Source organism: Panthera pardus, unplaced genomic scaffold, assembly GCF_024362965.1.
Source record: "Panthera pardus isolate Hobbes unplaced genomic scaffold, ASM2436296v1 HiC_scaffold_12, whole genome shotgun sequence".
In the NCBI taxonomy this organism is placed as follows: Eukaryota; Metazoa; Chordata; class Mammalia; order Carnivora; family Felidae; genus Panthera; species Panthera pardus.
The window spans coordinates 6787333-6806850 of NW_026526677.1; the positions used below are offsets into that span (position 1 = coordinate 6787333).

General features: G+C 58.7%; 3 protein-coding genes across 5 annotated transcripts; 2 read left to right on the forward strand and 1 right to left on the reverse strand.

Moving 5' to 3' along the window:
* Positions 1-843: 843 nt before the first annotated feature.
* On the forward strand, positions 844-5134 carry FIBP (FGF1 intracellular binding protein). Its single transcript, XM_019415023.2, has 10 exons — positions 844-1041; positions 1238-1436; positions 1593-1719; positions 2812-2912; positions 3402-3535; positions 3870-3978; positions 4055-4118; positions 4396-4482; positions 4571-4668; positions 5010-5134. Exons 1-10 carry the CDS (start codon positions 957-959, stop codon positions 5077-5079), a joined length of 1074 nt encoding a protein of 357 aa, XP_019270568.1. The 5' UTR covers positions 844-956; the 3' UTR covers positions 5080-5134.
* Positions 5135-5305: 171 nt separating this feature from the next.
* On the reverse strand, positions 5306-8764 carry CTSW (cathepsin W). 2 transcript variants are annotated; one of them, XM_053899439.1, is made up of 10 exons: positions 8567-8764; positions 8239-8323; positions 7311-7424; positions 6770-6924; positions 6581-6677; positions 6409-6489; positions 6177-6302; positions 5914-5978; positions 5625-5828; positions 5306-5542 (listed from the first exon to the last, which is right to left on the reverse strand). In XM_053899439.1, exons 1-10 carry the CDS (start codon positions 8651-8653, stop codon positions 5432-5434), a joined length of 1125 nt encoding a protein of 374 aa, XP_053755414.1. In that variant the 5' UTR covers positions 8654-8764; the 3' UTR covers positions 5306-5431. The 2 variants fall into 2 exon arrangements, with proteins under 2 accessions (XP_053755414.1, XP_053755415.1); XM_053899440.1 differs by lacking the exon at positions 6409-6489.
* Positions 8765-12083: 3319 nt separating this feature from the next.
* EFEMP2 (EGF containing fibulin extracellular matrix protein 2) lies at positions 12084-19205 on the forward strand. Of its 2 annotated transcripts, XM_053899442.1 has the most exons (11): positions 12084-12245; positions 12570-12687; positions 12918-12966; positions 13607-13813; positions 14403-14525; positions 14999-15115; positions 15255-15374; positions 16788-16907; positions 16995-17121; positions 17586-17781; positions 18902-19205. In XM_053899442.1, exons 2-11 carry the CDS (start codon positions 12577-12579, stop codon positions 19061-19063), a joined length of 1332 nt encoding a protein of 443 aa, XP_053755417.1. In that variant the 5' UTR covers positions 12084-12245; positions 12570-12576; the 3' UTR covers positions 19064-19205. The 2 variants fall into 2 exon arrangements, with proteins under 2 accessions (XP_053755417.1, XP_053755416.1); XM_053899441.1 differs by lacking the exons at positions 14999-15115; positions 15255-15374 and having other exon boundaries at positions 12137-12245.
* Positions 19206-19518: the final 313 nt, after the last annotated feature.

A 19518-nucleotide genomic window follows, 5' to 3' on the forward strand; every position in this document is an offset into this window, starting at 1 on the left:
CAATGGGAGAGACAGAGCTACGCAGGACTGGACTGGGACAGTGCCAGTGGGGATGGAGAGGACAAAGCATCCCAGAAATATTCAGGAGGCAAATCAGCAGAACTAAATGTGAGGAGAGATGAGTCTGGGAGAAAGCTCAGGTTTTGTGGCATCAGAACTGGGTGAATGTTGGGACTTCACTGTGATAGGAACGCAGGACAGAAACAGATTGGAAAAAGGTCGGTCTGGCTTTTGAGGGGCCTGTAGGGGGCAGACAGCCTGAAAAGACCTGCGGATGGACGGCCCTCCTGATGTGGACTTCCAGGCAGAGCTCTGAGCTGCAGAGTAAGAGAGGTCATCAGTGGTGGGGAGGGCGGGGGCGGGGGGGGGGGGGCGGGGGGGGCGGGGGGCGGGGTTTAAAGCCATAGGAAGAAATGGCCCATGCCCGGAAGAGGTGCTCATCGGCAGGTTGCCCTGAGGGACTCCCAGTAAGGGCCCTTGGAAGTCAGGTCAGACCTATTTTTTGCACAGAAAAGATTTAGGAGAGAGACCTGTGAAACCACCACATTTAGGATACGGGTCAAAATAGGGAGGCCCGGAAAAGGGCAGAGAAAGTGGGAGAAAAGCCTGGAGGAAGTGAGAGGGAAGGTTACAGGGGCAAGGGAGACTGGCCGCTGGCCTCGACTCCCAACGTCTTCCTGCAAACTGGGCCAGGATAGGATTGGGGGGGTGGTTAGGACAGGGGGCGGGGACAAGGGACCTGAGATTGCCCCTCCCGCCGCGGGGAGGAGCCATTCCTCTTCCTTCGCCGCTTCTGCCCCCACCCCCTCTGTCCCGGAAGTGGTCCTTCTCTGGCTCCGGGTGCCGGGAGACGAAGCTCCGCGTTCCCGGAAGTAACCCGCCGGCGGCGCGCCCGGCCCGGGGCAGTGCTCGCTCCAGCCGGGGCGCTGCAGCCGCGCCCGGGTCCGGGCGTCGCCATGACCAGCGAACTGGATATCTTCGTGGGGAACACGACGCTCATCGACGAGGACGTGTATCGCCTCTGGCTGGACGGTTACTCGGGTGTGTGGGGGGCCGTCTACGGAGCGGCCCAGAAGGGGCGGTTGTTTGGGCTGGGAGAGGGGGCGGAGCCAGGACTCGGGCGTCCTATGGGGAGGTGGGCGGAGAGAGTAAGGGATGTGTGGGAGTTGGAGCTGGGATCCCGGGAGGGTCTGTGGGTTCGGCCGAGCCGGTCCTAATGCTAGCTCCGACTCCCTAGTGAGCGACGCGGTGTCCCTGAGGGTGCGCTCGGGAATCTTGGAGCAGACGGGCGCGACGGCAGCGGTGCTCCAGAGTGACACCATGGACCACTACCGTACTTTCCACATGCTCGAGCGCCTGCTGCACGCGCCGCCCAAGCTGTTGCACCAGCTCATCTTCCAGATCCCGCCGTCCCGACAGGCGTTGCTCATCGAGAGGTGGGGACGCCCACCAGTCTGACCCATTTTGCAGGCCGCAACTGAGGCCCGGGCCGGGATGGAAAGTTGTGAGCAGGAGGGGCCACACTTAGGCGCTGCCAGACCCCCTTTCCCCTCCTATATGGAAAGTCAGTGGTGTCCTCTGCCTCCACGCAGGTACTATGCCTTTGATGAGGCCTTTGTGCGGGAGGTCCTGGGCAAGAAGCTGTCCAAGGGCACCAAGAAAGACCTGGATGACATCAGCACCAAAACAGGCATCACCCTCAAGAGCTGCCGGAGACAAGTGGGCACTGCCCCCCCCCCCCCACCGCTCCCTAACACAACATCCCATGTCCAGTCTGCCCCTTCACTCCGTCTGTTTGGTCACTGCCCCAGCGCCTTTCTCCTTCCCCACCTCTGGTTGTGGCAAGGGCTTCCTACCCAGTCTCCTCTCGCATCTTTTTGCAACTTCCAAACCATCTCCTACACTCTGCGGGAGCTATTCTTTCAGAAGCTCAGATCTGAGCGTAGCTTTCCCCTCCTCATAAACTTTAATTGGCTCCCACTCCATCCTGGATAGTGGCCATACTCTTCGGCCTTGACCTTCTTACTCTCGTGTGATCTGGTCCCTGCCAACCCTTCTTGGCTTACATTTTTCCAGCCGGTGGCTTTCTTGCTCATGCTCCTCCTACTTCCAGGGTGCTATTCTTTTTTTTTTTTTTTTTTTTTTTATTTTTGGGACAGAGAGAGACAGAGCATGAATGGGGGAGGGGCAGAGAGAGAGGGAGACACAGAATCGGAAACAGGCTCCAGGCTCCGAGCCATCAGCCCAGAGCCCGACGCGGGGCTCGAACTCACGGACCGTGAGATCGTGACCTGGCCGAAGTCGGACGCTCAACCGACTGCGCCACCCAGGCGCCCCCCAGGGTGCTATTCTTGGCCTTGTCTCCCCCTTGAAGTACAAAGCAGGGGGATTAGATGCCGCCTCCTCCACAAGCCTTTCTGGTGGTACAGGGAGAAGTAACCCTTCTTCTGGCCTTTAGTATCTTTTCTCTGTGTCTCTTGTTCGCTCCCTCTGTGCAGTTTAGCATTTGTTCATTTTTTTACTTCCTGGACCTTAGCCAAGAGGGTCAGTTTCAGCACAACTCCTGGAGAACTGGAGAGCATGATGCTAAAATAGGGGGAATTCAGAGGTAGGAGTGAGGAAACATTTATCCAAGGCAACGTGGTTGAATGGACAACAGGTATTAACAATTAATAGTTTACTGAAGAATACCACAGGCTGTGTCGGCCTCCGCTGACTGGATAGATGGACAGTTGAGGGAGGGATGTTCAATCGGTTTATTGGGTGACCAGCCTCTGACCAGTCCTCCCTCCTCCCCTAACTGCCCTACAGTTTGACAACTTTAAGCGAGTCTTCAAGGTGGTGGAGGAAATGCGGGGCTCCCTGGTGGACAACATTCAGCAACACTTTCTCCTTTCTGACCGGTTGGCCAGGTGAGGGGCTGGGCAAGGAGCCAGCCGTCTCCCCTTCCTGCACACTCTCCTTGGGCCATGAGGCGGCTCTACCTTCCCCACCCCAACCCACTTGATCTTCTGGCTGTATTGGGGATGATTATCCTACTTTTAGTCTGTGCTTTGGATCAGATTGGCCTGGTTTCAAATCCCAGCCTGGCCACTTACCAGTGGGGTTGTTGTGAGCTATGCTGCATATGAAGTCCATGGTGCCACCCCTGGGGCTTAGGGAGTACCCAGTAAATCGCAATTCACCCTCGTGGTCTCCCTCTGTATCCCTTAGCAGACCTGGGCTGAAACTTTCTCTTTAGGCAGGTGAGGAAGCCCAGGGAGAAGGGACTTTAACTTGTCACATAGTGAGTTGGGGCAGAGATAGGCCAGAACTCCAATGCCCAGCCAGTGCTGCAGGTGGGAGCTGCTTGCTAAAAAGGAATCTCAAACCCTGACAGGTCCCCTCTCCCCTCCCTCCAGGGATTATGCGGCCATTGTCTTCTTTGCCAACAACCGCTTTGAGACGGGGAAGAAAAAACTGCAGTATCTGAGCTTTGGTGACTTTGCCTTCTGTGCTGAGCTCATGATCCAGAACTGGACCCTCGGAGCCGTCGGTGAGGCCCCCGCTGACCTTGGTGCCCAGATACCTCCCCACCTTCTCAGGGCCTGGCTCGCCACCCGCAGTTTCTCCTGCGGGCCCCAGTCTTCGGCATCCTTTCTCTTCAGTGCCCCCACCGCAGCCACCTCTGGACACAGTCCAGTGTCCCCATGCACACCTTGTCTGCAGACAAAGGGCCTGCTACTTCTCTGCAGCCTGGGACAAATCACTCCACCTTTCTGACACTTCCTCTTCGTGGGGTTCGCTGAGGTGGTGGGTGTGGAAGGCTCAGGAGGTCCCTGGAGGGGTTTTTACCCCCTGCCCCAACTCCCTTGCTGGGCCTCCTCCAGACTCCCAGGTGGCTGACATGGATGTGGATTTAGACAAGGAGTTTCTCCAAGACTTGAAGGAGCTCAAGATGCTTGTGGCTGACAAAGACCTCCTGGACCTGCATAAGAGGTGACCCTGGGGAGTCCACAGGGTGGGGCCCGAGTGGGGGCCCAGGCGGCTCTGGGCTTACCCTATCTCCCTACAGCCTGGTGTGCACTGCCCTCCGGGGGAAGCTTGGTGTCTTCTCTGAGATGGAAGCCAACTTCAAGGTCTGTGGCCCAACCCAGCCTCTGTCCTTTGGGCATCGTCGGCCTCAGTGCACTGTCCCCATTGGGCAACTCTGCTCATGCCGGACATTGACCGGCAGGTAGTCGGCCGCCCCTTCCACCCACCTGGGAGGGGAAAGTCAGCTCCTGGACATTGGGGAGTTATTTGATTGAGGGAGGTGGATAGATTTGGGAAGGGCCCTACCCCTCCTCCAGCCTCTGGGCTCAGCCTCCAGGCTCTGGGACAGAGGGCAGAACTCCCAGGCTCCTTGCCCCACAGAACCTGTCCCGGGGGCTGGTGAACGTGGCCGCCAAGCTGACCCACAATAAGGATGTCAGAGACCTGTTTGTGGACCTCGTGGAGAAGGTGAGCTGTCCTGCTTGCCGTCCTCTGATTCCCTAACCTGGCCTGTCCCTGGGCTGTACCAATCCTAGATGTTTCCTTGGGCCCACAGTTCGTGGAACCCTGCCGTTCTGACCACTGGCCACTGAATGATGTGCGGCTCTTCCTGAATCAGTATTCGGCATCCGTCCACTCCCTGGATGGTTTCCGGTGAGAGACCCCAGGCCTCCTTTCCAGCTTGTCCTTGCCGTAGCCAGCCTTCTGCCAGGGCCTAGCCCTCCTGCAGACTCAGGGTTCTCTGTTCTGTCCTAGGGGTGGAAGTCTCTCTGTGGGCTCCACCTCTTAGAAGCTGTGACCTGACCTTGGGTAGGTTCCTTAAGCTCTCCATGTCTCCGTTTCCCCCATAGAACCTGGAGATGGTGATGATAACGATCGTAAGAATATTATGAGGCGTGAAGGGGCACTTAGGCACAGGAAGCTCTCAGAGCAGTGCTCAGAAGCAGTAGGGATTCAGTAGAAGGCAGCCGTCACTGTTACTGTTATCATTACAGGCACCAGGCCCTCTGGGACCGCTACATGGGCACCCTCCGTGGCTGCCTCCTGCGCCTCTATCATGACTGAGGTCCCCTCCCGCCACCCTGCCCCCACTGACAATAAAGTTGCCATGACTTCGGAAGAGCCTGTGCATGGGAGTGTGCGTAGGTGTGCACGCATCTGTCTCTAAGGGTCAGGTGAACGTGTACACGGCTGTACGTGTCCGCGGGCCCCACAGAGACCAGGATGGGTCAGCGCACGGTGTCGGTGCCCTCCCCACCCATTTCCGCACCCCAGCTGAGTACGCTTGGAAGCCAGGGAGCTTATCTTGGTTTATTCAAGCCGTAGCAAGATGAAGAGGACGGGCAAAAGCCTTGGGTAGGGCTGGCGAGGAGACAGCTGGCATAGCAGGACAGAGCTGAGGGTCAGTCGCGCAGGCTCAGGGAGGGCAGGACACTGGGCGCTTCTTCGCTGGTTGGTCCACACGGGCAGTGAGCGGGTACTTGGTGATGCCACAGGTGTTATTCCCTCGGTACAGCCGGAAATAGCCCTGGGAAGTTAAGGGGACCTCAGGGCCAGAAGGTAGGGGGAGGCCTACCCTGCCTCGTCCCCTGAGTAGGTCTCCTTCTCACCTTCTCACCCCATTTGGTGCCCCAGGAGTTCTTCAGGATCCAGAACGGGATTGAGCGGCGAGATTGAGGCTGGGCTCCGGCTGCCCCTGCCCGCCTGTCCGCCACTGACTCGCTCTTCCCAAAGCCCACAAGCAGGACAGAGTGGTCCACGAGGAAAGGGTCACAGGAGGTGGGCGTGGCCTCGATCACACCCTTCTTGTATAGCTGCAGCGGCAGAGGGGCTGAGTCTGAGGCCACCTCCCCTAGATGCCTCTCCCCACCCCCACCCCCATTCTAGATCCTGTCCCACCTTCAGGAGCTTCATATTGATGGTCACGGTGATGGGGCCTTGGGTGGCCAGGTACCAGGCGATTTCTGGGGGTGGAAGGTGCCATTAGGCCTTGCTTCCTCTGTGCCCTTTGTTCTTGGCTCGTGGTTCTACCTCCTGTCCCCACCCTCCACCTCTCTGTCCCTCCATCTCTGTCTGTAGCCCAGTCTGTTTGTCTCTATCCTGGTCTGTCTGTCCCTGTCCTTCTCCCCCCATGCCTGCCCTTGTCTCCCCTCTGCCCGCACTCTGCTCGTTGTCCGGCAGCATGATGAAATCCTGGATCCAGGCCACCTTCTTATGCTTCTTGGCCAGGCACCGGTGGGGTTTGACCTGCCCTTGGAATGGGTAGTCCTTTTCGCTGGCCAGCCCACCTGGAGATAAGCAAGGCCAGGGAGGAGGCTCAGCTCCTGAATGTTGCTCCCCCCTCCCCCCTTCCCCCACCTCCACCACAGCTGCCCGGAGAGGCAGGGCACTCACTGTTGTTGAGGACGGTTATGAACGCATCCCAGACGAAGCCACCCCTGCAGCCATCCCCACAGCGGCCGCAGTCGAGCAGCTCTGGTGCAAGAAGGGACAATGGGGGTTGACTATGCCCTGGCCCCCCGCACCTCCCTCTCCCCCGTCACTTGCCCCACTCTGTCAGCCATACCCTGCACGGAGAGTTCTACGGACTGGCGGTGTTTGATGCCCCACAGGGCCTCGATGTTGCCTGCCGCTGCCATGGCCCAGCAACAGCTGCAGCTTTCCTGCACGAGGAGGGCAGGAGAAGAGATTTCTGGGCCTTGCCCCGCCGTCCCTCCATCCCCAGGGCTGGACTAGGCCGGACTGGGGCAGGTACCTGCTTCTTGACGGATGAGATGACTCCATCCAACTTCCGCCAGTCACAGGTTGGGGGCACTGACTCCCCCCACTCTTCAGACCCTACCTCTCTGCCCACTTTGGGAGCCTCTCCATCCATCCTCCGATGCCCGTAGAGCCGGCCAAACTCCTCCTCTGGGGGTATAGACAGGACCACCAGGGTCACAACTTAGACCCCTTCTCCCCCACATCCTGCCTCGCATACTCCCAACCATCCACATCCTCGGTTATTTGAGTCCCCATAATACCCTGGGAGACCGGCGTGGATGTCGAGGCCGGGAGAGCAGCCGGATTTCTTCCTAGGATGCATCCCCGTGCACTTGCTGCCTTGTCCCTGAACTGGGCTGGGGCCCAGACCTGACCCTGCTCTCTGTGACTTGGGGCAAGCAACCAGGCCTCTGGCCCTCAGGGTTCCTCTCTGGGAAATGAAAGCTGCACGTCTGCCCTGTCCATCTGCCAGTATCCCTGGAGAAGTCACTGCTTCCCCACCTACCACCTAGGGTCCAGGAAGTGTCCATTACCTGTGAGGTCACTGAATGGAGTCACCCCAAACTCGGCTGTGCCTAAGTCTTCCTCCTCCAGCTGCTGAGCCTGGGCCAGGTTGTGTGCAAAGATGTCCAGGCGACGAGCATACTCTGGACCAAAAGAGGGTTGTCTTAAGCTGCCTCCTAAGCCCCCGTGGGCAGGAAGTGGCCGCTGGCTGGGCATCCGACCACCCACACTCACCCAGGTGAGCGTTCACTCTTCTCTTGTGGCCGCTGCAGGCCAAGGAAGTGGCTCTCCAGCCTGTCTAGGGTTGGGTTTTCCCCAGAGGCAGCAAGGGGGACATCTCTGCCCACCCACGGAGAAGATAAGTGAAGGAAGGGTCTGAAGAAAGGCAGAGTGACTCAGAAAGGAAAGGTGGGTGATCAGAGACTGGCTTCCTGCCAGCTTACATTCTCCACCTTCAATTCACACCTCTGATGGTAGGTTCGGAGCTGAAATGTGATGAAGGTGGGGAAGGAGTGGGGGTTCAGGCCCGTGGCATGGGCAGCTTGGCCTGAGAGGTGTCCACAGGCCACTCCCCTGTGGAAGATGAGACCCAGAGAGGGCAGGGGCAGGGCTGCGACCTCACGTGCATGGAGAGTGAGTTCCCAGCTTGGTGTTTCTGAGTGAACTCACGGCAGCAGTCAGCCCGCTGCCTGGAGGCAGAGGAAAAGTGGCTGTGGAGGCGAGGGATCCTCTCCGTCCAGGGCAGACCCCCGACAGCTGCTGCCTGCCCTCCAAGTTCATAGCAAAGAATGATTAGGAATGATTGTACGTTTAGGAAACCGGGGAGTGCACCCCGAGCCATGCCACTGTCCTGCTGAGTGCCTTTGGCCAAGCCGATTCCCCACCCTGAATCTTGATTTCCTCATCTATTAAACGGGAGAAGGGGGTTGGGCCAGAGATGTACATGCCCCGTGATACCTTCTGGGTTTGAGTAACTCCGGTTGTACTGGATCTGGAACAATGTGAAGGCCTGTTTCAGCTCCAGTGGCTGGGGTCCTGGGTTCTAGCAGGGAACCAAGGGGGTGGGGAGTCATTGCTGGGACCCCACCTCACCCCGGCCTTGCAGGGATTGGGCTGGGGATCAGCAGCTTAGCCTGCTCTGTCTCCCTGAGCATGTCAATCACTTTTCCAGCCTTAGTTGCTCCCCCCTGAGAAATGGGAATAAGGCTGTTGTTTCTGAAAGGGTGAGACCCAGGCATGGGATTTGCGGGAGGAAGGGTATGGGAAGCAGGTGGGGGGCACTTACCTGGCTCCTAAGGGAGCTCTTGATGCCTTGAGCCAGGCCGGCCATAGACAGGACCAGGAGGCAGGGAAGGTAGACAGTAATTGCCATGATGCTGCAGACAAGAGTACTGGGAGCAGGAAGCTGTGCAAACCAGGCTGGAGGGGCCGAGGGGGCGGAGCTGGAGAAACCACGAAGGGGAAACCAGGTTGGGAGGGGTGGACCCCTCCACACAGGAGCTACCTCAGACCTTCAGGCTTTTGTCCTATGCAGCCCTCTGCCTGCCTGTTGCCCACTCCACCCTTCTTTATTCAGCAGAGGCCCTCTGTCCACCCTGTTCTGGGCAATTCTAGGGATACAGAGGTGGATCTGTCCTTCAGGAAACAGGAATAGACAGATCCTAAGTGAGGAGTGACCGTGTACGGCCATCAGTGTCATGACGGGAAAATCCAGGGGACTGTGGGTGCCACAGGCTCCTGACACCTGGGTCGGGGTGGAGGGCGGTCGGTGCCCCCTGGAGAAGCACTCTTGCTCATCCTGGGAAGCTCAGTCAGCTCAAGGGTCACCCTCCAAAAAGCCTTCCCTGTTGCCCTTCCTCTGATGTAACCAGCAGCCCCTTGAGCCCCTGCTGTGCCTGTGCCTGCTCGGCATCTGCCTCCCAGCCACACGAGAAGCGTCTGATACACCTGTGTCCTCAGCACCCAGCACAGGGCTGGGCACAGAGCAAGCTTTATGGATGTTCGTAGACCGAACAATTGCTTGTTGGCGGGTTTTGAACAGCAAAGTTCAGGCTCTAGGGTACAGTAAGCGGCAGCTACTGCCTTCTGGTCCTCATTCTTAACACAGTCTGGGGGTGGAGATGAGGGGTCTGGGTGGGCCTGAGGGGCCAGATGGGGTGCAGAAGGGGTGAGGGCAGGGGAAGTCTGTGTCCTGGAGGTCAGGAGAAGCGTTGCAGGGAGGCAACTCCGAGTGGCAGGTGCACTGAGGTCTAAGCACAAAGATGGAGGCTCAAGTCTGGCCAACTGCGCACCCAGCCATTCCCCTCCCAGCCTCGGATCCTCATCTCGCAGTGGCAGCAACAATTCCTCTGAGTGGGATGACCGTGGGGCACCTATGACCCCGGCTGGCACAGAAGAGGTGTTCAAAATGGTGGGCTCTTAATACTCTACTCTGGGGCAAAGAACCCAGAGAGTCTTGGAATCAGAGTGCCTGAGTTCAAATCCTGTCCTTCCCACTCTGGCTGTGCCTCGGCAAATTTCAGCCTCTCTCATCTGTGAAATAGGGTGATGATACCGGTACCCCTTCCCTGGCTGGGCAGGAGGATTGCATGAAATGCACGCTGGTGCCCAGAAAGGTTATATATCTTAGTAATAACTATTATTTTTATTTTTTAATGTTTATTTTTGAGAGAGAGCACAGAGGAGGGGCAGAGAGAGAGAGGGGGACAGAGGATCTGAAGCGGGCTTGGTCCTGACAGCAGCGAGCCCTATGCGGGGCTTGAACTCATGAACCGTGAGATCGTGACCTGAGCTGAAGTTGGACACGCAACTGAAAGCCACCCAGGCACCCCATTTTTTTAAGTTTATTTATTTTTTAGATAGAGTCGGGAGGGGCAGAGAGGGAGGGAGAGAGAGAGAATTCCAAGCAGGATCCGCACGGAGCCCAATGCGGGAACTCACAAACTAAGAGATCGTGACCTGAGCCGAAGTCGGCCACTTAACCGAGCCACCCAGGTGCCCTAAGAACTATTACTTTGGTTATTTTTTAACTACCGCTTTATTGAGACATAATTCAGATGCCATAAAATTCACCCTTTTAAAGCGTACAATTCAGTGGTTTTAGTGTATTTGCATAATCGTGCAACCATCACCACCATCTGGTTTCAGAGTATTTTCATCACCCCAAAAGAAACCCATGTCCATTAGCCCTCCCTTCCCCTGGCAAACCCTAATTTGTCACCCAGATTTGTCCATTCTGGATGTCATATATATGGGACATGAGGACCTTTGTGTCTGGCTTCTTTCACCTTGTGTAGTATTTTTTCAAGATTTATCCTCGGAGCACATACCAGTACTTCATTCTTTTTTGTGGCTGAATAACATTCCATCATATTACCACATTTTCTTTATCCATTCATCAATTAATGGGCGTTAGATTGTTTCTACATTTTGGTTTTATGAATGGCGTTGCTCTGAGTGTTGTGTATAGATCTTTTCCTATGGACACAGGTTTCCAATTCCCTTGGGTATGTATATACATGGGCGTGAAAGTTCCGGGTCATGTGGTAACACTCTGAGGTCCTTCCAAACTTTTTCAAAGAGGACCACAGTGTATGAGGGTTCCAATTCCTTCGTATCCTCGCCAACACTTGTTATTGTCTGTCTTTTTGGTTTCAAAGAGCTATTGTTGTTAGCGTCCTCGCCCCTGTGGCTGGGAAGGGTCTGGGGGGTGGAGGGTACACTCTTCAATGAACCCCAAGGGCTGATATCGGTACCCACGTGCCCCCGTCGGCACACCCTCTTCCTGGGCGGGGCCGCACTGGGGGCGATCGTGAGGATAAACAAGGGTGGGAAAGGGAAGGGAGGGCTCGACAGTTCCCGCACGTCTTCGGCCCCACGCGGGAGATCCCTGCACTCGCTGCCCTTTCCCGTCTGGCCCCGCCCTGAGACGTGGGCAGGACGAGGCCCCGCCCCTTCCTGGGAGCCAACTCCGCCTAAACTCCTCCCCGAAAGGCGCGCCCTGCTCGGGAGAGAAGGCCGAGCCCCGAGGTGGCGGGGGAGGGCGGGGGACGCGTTTGGGTGGGAGGAGGGCCGGTAAGGCACTGGCCCCCGGACCCTGGCGTCCTGTGCGCCCAAGTTCAGCCCTGCCCGCCTTCTCAGGGGCTTCCATTCATTCTGGGCCAAAAGGGAACTGCCGCCCCCGCTTCCAAACTGCTGTAGTTTCCCAGATGGGTTGTTCGGAGGAGGCGGTCCTGGAGTGAAGGGACCACCTGGCTGACAGCCCTAGAGATGGAGGCGAGAAGGGACAGACATGAACAGTTCTGGGCCTGGGAACGTCCTCAGGCGAGGGTCTGGGGACCCTGAATGAAATTTTGGTGTTTACAGAGTGACTGTTCGGGTACACGGAATAAAATTCTGGAGGGCGTAGAGTGAGGGTCCGGAAGCCCCGGGATTAGGTGGGGTCCAGGTGCCCAGGATGACTTTCTGGGAGGCGCAGAGTGTGGAGGCCCCGGCGTTTAGATGTGGGTGCACAGGATGGAATTCTAGGAGCCCAGATTAGGATCCAGGTGCACAGGATGACATTCTGGGGTGCGCAAAGTGAGGGCCTGGGGGTTCCCCTGGTTGGGTCTGGGGGCCTGGCATCAAGGCCATGCCCCCAGGATCGGGCGCTAGGGGGACCCTGGCCCTGTGCCGGGAGGCGGCTCCGGGCAGCGCCGCGGGGGACCGGGTGGGGGCCTGCGGCTGGCCGGGGGCGGAGAAGCGGGGGGTCGGGGTCCCTCCCCCTGGCGCGGGCTCAGGAATCCGCCGAGGGGCGGGCGGAGGCGCCGGGGTGGGCCGCGCCGCGGCGGGCGGGCGGGCGGGGGGCGCTTCCTGGGGCCGCGCGTCCAGGGAGCTGCGGCGTCCGCCCGTCCGTCTGCCCTCAGGCACTGCCCGAACCAGCCGAGCCTCCGGAGACCCGGGCCGCGGGGGCGTCGCGGGCTCAAGTGAGTGGCCGTCCGTGGGGGGAGGGCGCGAGCCGGAGTCTCGGCCGAGTCGGCGTCAGCGCAGAGCCGAGAGGCCCGCGCTCCTCGGCCCGCGCCACAGGGGGACCGGGCGGGGGCGGGGTGGCCCCGGGGCGGGTGGGCCCCGAACCCCGGCCTGCGGGAGGAGTGGGCCCGCGGCCCTGGGAAGCTCCGGGTTCCCAAGCACAGTCCCGAGCGGGAGGCGGCTCGGGCCAGGGCTCGGAGTCCCGGTACAGGGAATGGGGGGTGCGTGGCAGAAGTTCCCTAATCACCTCCCACCCCACCCCCTCGCCCACCACCTCCCAGCCCCAGGATGCTCCCCTTCGCCTCCTGCCTCCCCGGCTCTCTACTGCTCTGGGCGCTGCTGCTGTTGCTTTTGGGGGCAGCATCTCCCCAGGATTCGGAGGAGCCGGACAGCTACACGGTGGGGACCGTGGGGCCACTGGCCTGGGATGGGCTGGGTAGGGACACAGAGACCAGGATCCTGGGGTGGCTGCTGCTGGGGACGATTCTCCCCTCCCCTGGTTGGTGAAGCGGCTGGGGGGCCATTGTTTGGAGCAGGCTGGGAGGGTGGCCAGGCTCAGGCCCTGATCTTGGCCTGGTCATTTGAAGGGGACTGGGAAGGACTACTGGCCATCTCTGGTCCCTTTGTAGGAATGCACAGATGGCTATGAGTGGGACCCCGACAGCCAGCACTGCCGGGGTGAGTGCGCCTGGGGGACGGACCCATCCCCAGGAACTGGGAAGGGGATTGCGGCCTCAGCTCCGAGAGCAGCACTGGGAGCCCGATGACCTGTCCTCTGCCCAGCTTGGCTTGGCGGAAGCCAGCTCTGATTCCCTGGGGGCCAGCTCAGTTAGGGGTGGAGAAGCCATGCAGGCCCCTCCCTCTCAGAGAAACTCAGGACACCCTGCCCCCACCCCTCAGTAGGCAGGAGAACAAACAGGGCACTGCCCAGAGGAGTTGGGTCCTGGCACCTCTAATCACTCTTCTATGTAGGTTTGTCCCATCACGTCCTGGGAGAGCAGTGTCTGTGGGGTGGGTGAGGAGGCCTGCACATCACTCTTGGGCTGAGCCAGGGCCAGGGCTTTGGGGAGGGATAGAGACCCTCTTGGGGGAAGAGAATGGGGGGGTGGGGGACTATGGGAACAGCCACCCCGCCCCACCATCAGCCCTGGCAGGCTTGGGGAAGGGTCCTGGGCAAGCACCTTTAGCTTGTTGAATAGAGAGGGAAGGCCTTGCCTGGGTCACACAGCTTATAGAAGGCCAAGCTGGGCTCCTGCCTGCCACCCACCCCACGGCCAGCCCAGGAGACTGGCTGTGCCCAGCAGGCCCCTCTCTACAGATGTCAACGAGTGCCTGACCATCCCCGAGGCCTGCAAGGGGGAGATGAAATGCATCAACCACTATGGGGGCTACCTGTGCCTGCCCCGCTCAGCCGCTGTCATCAATGACCTTCACGGCGAGGGACCACCACCACCAGTGCCCCCTGCTGAACATCCCAACCCCTGCCTACCAGGCTATGAACCTGATGAGCAAGAGCGCTGTGTGGGTGAGTGAGGGTCACCCTGACTCGGGGACTTCCAGTCCTCCTACCAAGCATCTGTCACTGCATCTTAAAAACTCAGACCTCAGTTCCTCCCTTGCTCGAAAGCCTCTTCGGGGCTACTGGGATGCCATCCAGATCCTCGCTTTGTGTGGGGCCTGCCACACGTGGCCCCTGCTCCTGTCCCACTGCTCCAGCCAGCATCTGGAGCCCCCTCCCCGATTGCTGGACACACACTGCAAGAGCTCTGCTTCTCAGCTTCTGTCTTCTACCCTCTTCCTGATCTGGACCCCGCTTCTGGGTGCCACGGGCTTTGGAGGAAGGCCCTGGAATCAGTGTTCCTGGGAGTATGGGCAGGGCCTTACCTCCTAATGCCCCTCTGGCATGGGAATGTCACAGGTGAGGGGTGCCCTTCCTGTTGGCTCCCAGGCTGACGGACTGTTGAGTCGAATCCGTGAGCTCCTTTTTTGAGAGTTCTGGTTTTACTCACACACCCCGTGAGTGGTACCTGACCCGTGTCATCCCGTGTTGAGGTATCTGTCATGTTGGGTGGTGCATGGGCTCCCAAGTGGGGGCTGAATGGTGTCTCCTGCAGACGTGGACGAGTGTGCCCAGGCCCTGCATGACTGCCGCCCCAGCCAGGAGTGCCATAACCTACCTGGCTCCTACCAGTGCACCTGCCCCGATGGCTACCGAAAGATCGGGCCCGAATGTGTAGGTGAGTCCGGGGAATAGACCCTCTAGTCTCTGCCTTGTGCCCTTGGCCTGGCTCTCACCTTGCACCTGTTCTGGCCCACCGTCAGGCTTTGCCCCAGTCCCCCGCCACCTCTGCCTTCCTGTCGCCAGTCACAGGACCGTGAGGGTATATGTCTGAGTCCTGGCTGACCTGGCCCAACCCAGCCCCCGCCCCCGGCCCCAGGCAAGACTGTGGGCGGTGAGGGGGTGCCTCGGTGGCTCAGTCTGTTAAGCATCCGACTCTGGCTCAGGTCACCACGGTCTCACGGTTTGTGAGATCAAGCCTCGCGTCAGGCTGTCAGCACGGAGCCCACTTGGGTTCATCTGCCCCCCTCTCTCTGTCCTTCCCCAACTTGCGCACTCTCTCTCTCAAAAAAAAAAAAGACTATCAGTGGTGAGGCCTCGAGGCCCGCGTGACTTGTGCCCTCTGCGCTCTTTCCTCTTCCTCCACCGCAGATATCGACGAGTGCCGTTACCGCTACTGCCAGCACCGCTGTGTCAACCTGCCCGGCTCCTTTCGCTGCCAGTGCGAGCCGGGATTCCAGCTGGGGCCCAACAACCGCTCCTGTGTAGGTGAGGCTGGGCCGGGCCGAGCCAGCTCCTGGATCCTGGGCAGGGTGGTACGGGGCAGAGGAGCTCTCTTTCTGAGCGGCCTAGGTAAAGCGGGCTGCTTCCTGGCTTTCACCCCTCCCATTTTGCCCTGCACTTGCAGATGTGAACGAATGCGACATGGGGGCTCCGTGTGAGCAGCGCTGCTTCAATTCCTATGGGACCTTCCTGTGTCGCTGCCACCAGGGCTACGAGCTGCATCGGGATGGCTTTTCCTGCAATGGTGAGAGCTCCGCATCGACCACCTGTGCCTCTGTTGCTGTCCCGGGTCCCGCGCCATGCCGTGTTTTCTGCCACACGGTCGGTGGTCCTTTGGACGTCTCCGGGTCACATCCGTTCTGCCCTCGTGTACCTCCTGTGTATTCCACCCTGGGGCTGATCGTAGGGCACCTGCAGACCCGCCCACCAGGACTCCCAGCTGGGGCGGGAAGGCCCAGAGGGGAGCAGCAGGAAGCACGGAAGCTCAAGCTCGGCGGGGAGACCCACAAAGGACGTGGGTCCTCCCCTCTTTGCGGGTCAGGTTGCCCTGCATTCGAATCCTGGACTAGGGCAAGCCACTCTTTTGAGCCCATTACTTCTGTAAAATAGGGTTGTCTTGAGGATTATGTGGGGAGTGACAAGACAGGCTTCATCAAGTTCCAAGCCACAACGTGGTTTTGTTTTTTTTTTTTTTAAGTGTATTTATTCATTTTGAGAGAGACAGAGACAGAGCGAGTTGGGGGAGGGGCGGAGAGAGAGAGAGACAGAGAGTCCCAAGCAGGCTCTGAACTGGCAGTCCAGAGTCCGACACGGGGCTCGATCCCACGAACCGTGAGATCATGACCTGAGCCGAAACCAAGAGTCGGATGCTTAACTGACTGAGCCCCCCAGACGCCCCCCCAGGCCACGACGTTTTAAGGCGAACTATCATTTATTGAGAACCTTGCCTGTGCAGTGCATTTCCTGTACATACTTGGCCACATTTAATCCTGCCAACAACCCTTTGATGTAAGTATGAATGTTTCCTTCCTCTGCAAAACGAGCATGGGAATATCTCCCCTGAGCTTTAGTGGGAGGATTGTTAAAAAAAAAAAAAAGTAAGCATAACATCCTTCAAACAAAGAGAGGTTACGTGACTTGCCCAGGGTCATACAGCTAGGGTAAGATGGCACCAGGGTTCCGCTCCGGACTTCTCACTCCCTGTCAGCTGGCCATGTACCCTGTTTATGTCCTGCTTTGCCGCTGTGTAAGGCCCCACTGATACCCGGCTCGGTGCTGGGCATCATGAGGAGAGCCAGAGCAGAAAACCTGGCTCCTGCCTGTGCAGCTCGCAGTTGGCGGGACGGGACTGTATGCTTAGGCTGACTGTGGGTTGCAGGAATTGGGCGAGTTGCCAAACCTATAGATTCCCAGTGCTGTCGTTTAGCATCGCCTTGCGGTGCTGGGGCAGAGAGGCCTGTGGGCTGGGCGGTCTGGGCAGATGTTTCTTTGAATCCTCTGTCCCCTTACTGAGCTTTGCTAGGCTGGTCTCACCCCCCTCTGTCTTTCCACACTGAGCCTGACATCGGGCCGGGGCTCTCTCCGTAACCGGTTGTCCGTGGGACCGGATCGAGAGGATTGCCCTTGGCCCAGAGCCCTCCTCCCCACTCTCCCTCAGATATCGATGAGTGCAGCTACTCCAGTTACCTCTGCCAGTACCGCTGTGTCAACGAACCCGGCCGCTTCTCCTGTCATTGCCCGCAGGGCTACCAGCTTCTGGCCACGCGTCTCTGCCAGGGTACGGGCTGCCCCGGTGGGGCGGGCAGGGTGGTATCGGGGGCTGGTGGCCTGACGTCTGGGTTCCAGCCCCTTTCCCCTGACACAGACATTGATGAGTGCGAGTCGGGCACACACCAGTGCTCTGAGGCCCAAACCTGTGTCAACTTCCACGGGGGCTACCGCTGCGTGGACACCAACCGCTGCGTGGAGCCCTACGTTCAGGTGTCGGACAAGTGAGTCCACTCGCACAGCTCCCCCCTGCCCCAGAAACTGCAACGCTCAGAGGCCTCTGCTATTCTGCCTGGCTAGTGCCTCGAGGGCCGATGGGAGTTGTAGTCCGTCATGGCTAAACCATGCATACTGTTCTAGCAGGAGTGGGAGGATCCTTTGGGGATCCCTATTTATTATTATTTTTTTTAATATTTACTTTTGAGACAGAGCGCGCGAGAGCATGAGCGGGGAGGGGCAGAGAGAGAGGGAGACAGAATCGGAAGCAGGCTCCAGGCTCCGAGCTGTCGGCACAGAGCCCGATGCGGGGCTCGAACTCACAAACCGTGAGATCGTGACCTGAGCTGAAGTCGGACACTTAACCGGCTGAGCCACCCAGGCGCCCCTGGGGATCCCTATTTCTAGGGGTGGGGCCAAACCTGGGGTATGGGCTAGGACCTCATTCATGTCCTCGTCTCCGGGTCTCTAGTCGCTGCCTCTGTCCGGCCTCCAACCCCCTGTGCCGGGAGCAGCCCTCGTCCATCGTACACCGCTACATGAGCATCACCTCGGAGCGGAGCGTGCCCGCCGATGTGTTCCAGATCCAAGCGACCTCTGTCTACCCTGGCGCCTACAATGCCTTTCAGATCCGTGCGGGAAACTCGCAGGGGGACTTCTACATTAGGGTAAGGCTTTCCCCTAACTCCAACTCCCCTAACTTCAACTGATATGCATAATCCAAAATTGAATTCCAGGAAACCCTAAGTGGGAGACTCGGCTTTATCACCATGTCCCGCCTCTTCTTTCAAAGCCCCGCCCCCTGGGAGGTGCAATTTCTGTAGAAAGGTAGGGGTATTCTAAACTCCCTTGGCACAAACTGCAGGTTGTTAAATACAGTTCTAACGGGGCCTTCGGACGCTGGGGTTTGAGTCCCTGCACCGGCTTCCATATCTGGCCTCAAATTTCTTCACCTTTAGAACAAGGCACTGGCATGAGAGGCCAGCCCAGGTGACAGATGCAGCGGAGTCTGAGGAAGGCAAACCGATGAAGCTGGGCCTTGGAGAGAGAGGCAGTGGGGGTTGGTGCGGGGGCCTGCGGTACAAGAGTCCAGCTCTCTGCCTGTGGAACCATAGGAGGGAGGGGTCCTGGTGTGACTGACGACAAGAGGGGTCCAAGGGTTTATCGGATATCAGTTGTTTTCTCTTTCCCAAACTGAATGCTCTGAAGGGAAGTCGGCCTCCTCCAGGTCACCAAAGGCCCCACCACTCCCAAGAGTCTCCCACCCTCACCTTGAATCATCAGTTGACCCCGGTTAGACAAAAGAACTAGATGGGAAAGGTGGGAAGAATACCAGTGGTGGATCGCTCTCTCTCTCTTTTTTATTTATTTTGAGGGAGATGGCATGAGCAGGGGAAAGGCAGAGAGAGAGAGAGAGAGGGAAAGAGAGAGAATCCCAAGCAGGCCCCGCGCTGTCTTCGTGAAGCCCAATGCAGGGCTCGAACCCACGAACCGTGAGTTCACAGCTTGAGCCAAAACCAAGAGTCAGACGCTTAAACCACCGAGCCACCCAGGCGCCCCACCAGTGGGAGATCTCTGAGGGCAGGAGCCTGGGGGCACGAGAGAGGAGATGTCAAGGGTGTCACAGAGCCAGATGAGGGCCTGGAGTCCCAGCCTGGCTAGGGCTTTCCACTTCAAAGCAAACTGGTTGTGGGTGCAGGACAAGGGACAGGGAGGGGATGCCAGGGCAGGGTCTTGGCACGTAGGTTGACACAATCTGCATGTCCCCCCACCCACTGTGCCCTGCAGCAAATCAACAATGTCAGCGCCATGCTGGTCCTCGCCCGGCCTGTGACAGGCCCCCGGGAGTACGTGCTGGACCTCGAGATGGTCACCATGAACTCCCTCATGAGCTACCGGGCCAGCTCTGTACTGAGACTCACCGTCTTCGTGGGGGCCTACACTTTCTGAGGTGTGGGTGGGGAGCCCTCAGGGAGGGAGAGGTTTCCTGTAGCCGAAGAGCCGGGGGCTCAGGGATGACTGTGTTCGGCTAAAAGGGAAGATGCTGTTGTGAAGAGTAGAAAGAGAAAGGCAATAAAGGGAGAAAGAAGGAGTCCTGGTGGCTGAGGGGGGCGGGTCACATTGTAGTGAACCCCCGACCGGGGAAGGGACCAGGCTGTGGGAGGAGGGTCCACCACCCACAGGTGGGGGTGTCTCTGTTCAGGCTGAGAGGGCCCCATGGATAAGAACCGGGAACTGCAGCCCCAAGCCAGGATTGGTCTAGGTACCACGCACATTAGAATCGCTCTGAGAAGGTAGGAGGTAATGAGGCTGCAGACTCCAGGACCCAGCCCAGAAAGTGGGGTTTGACTGGTCTGCAGGGGGCCTGGGAAACCCCACTGTAGACGATGGAAGCCTTGGGTTTC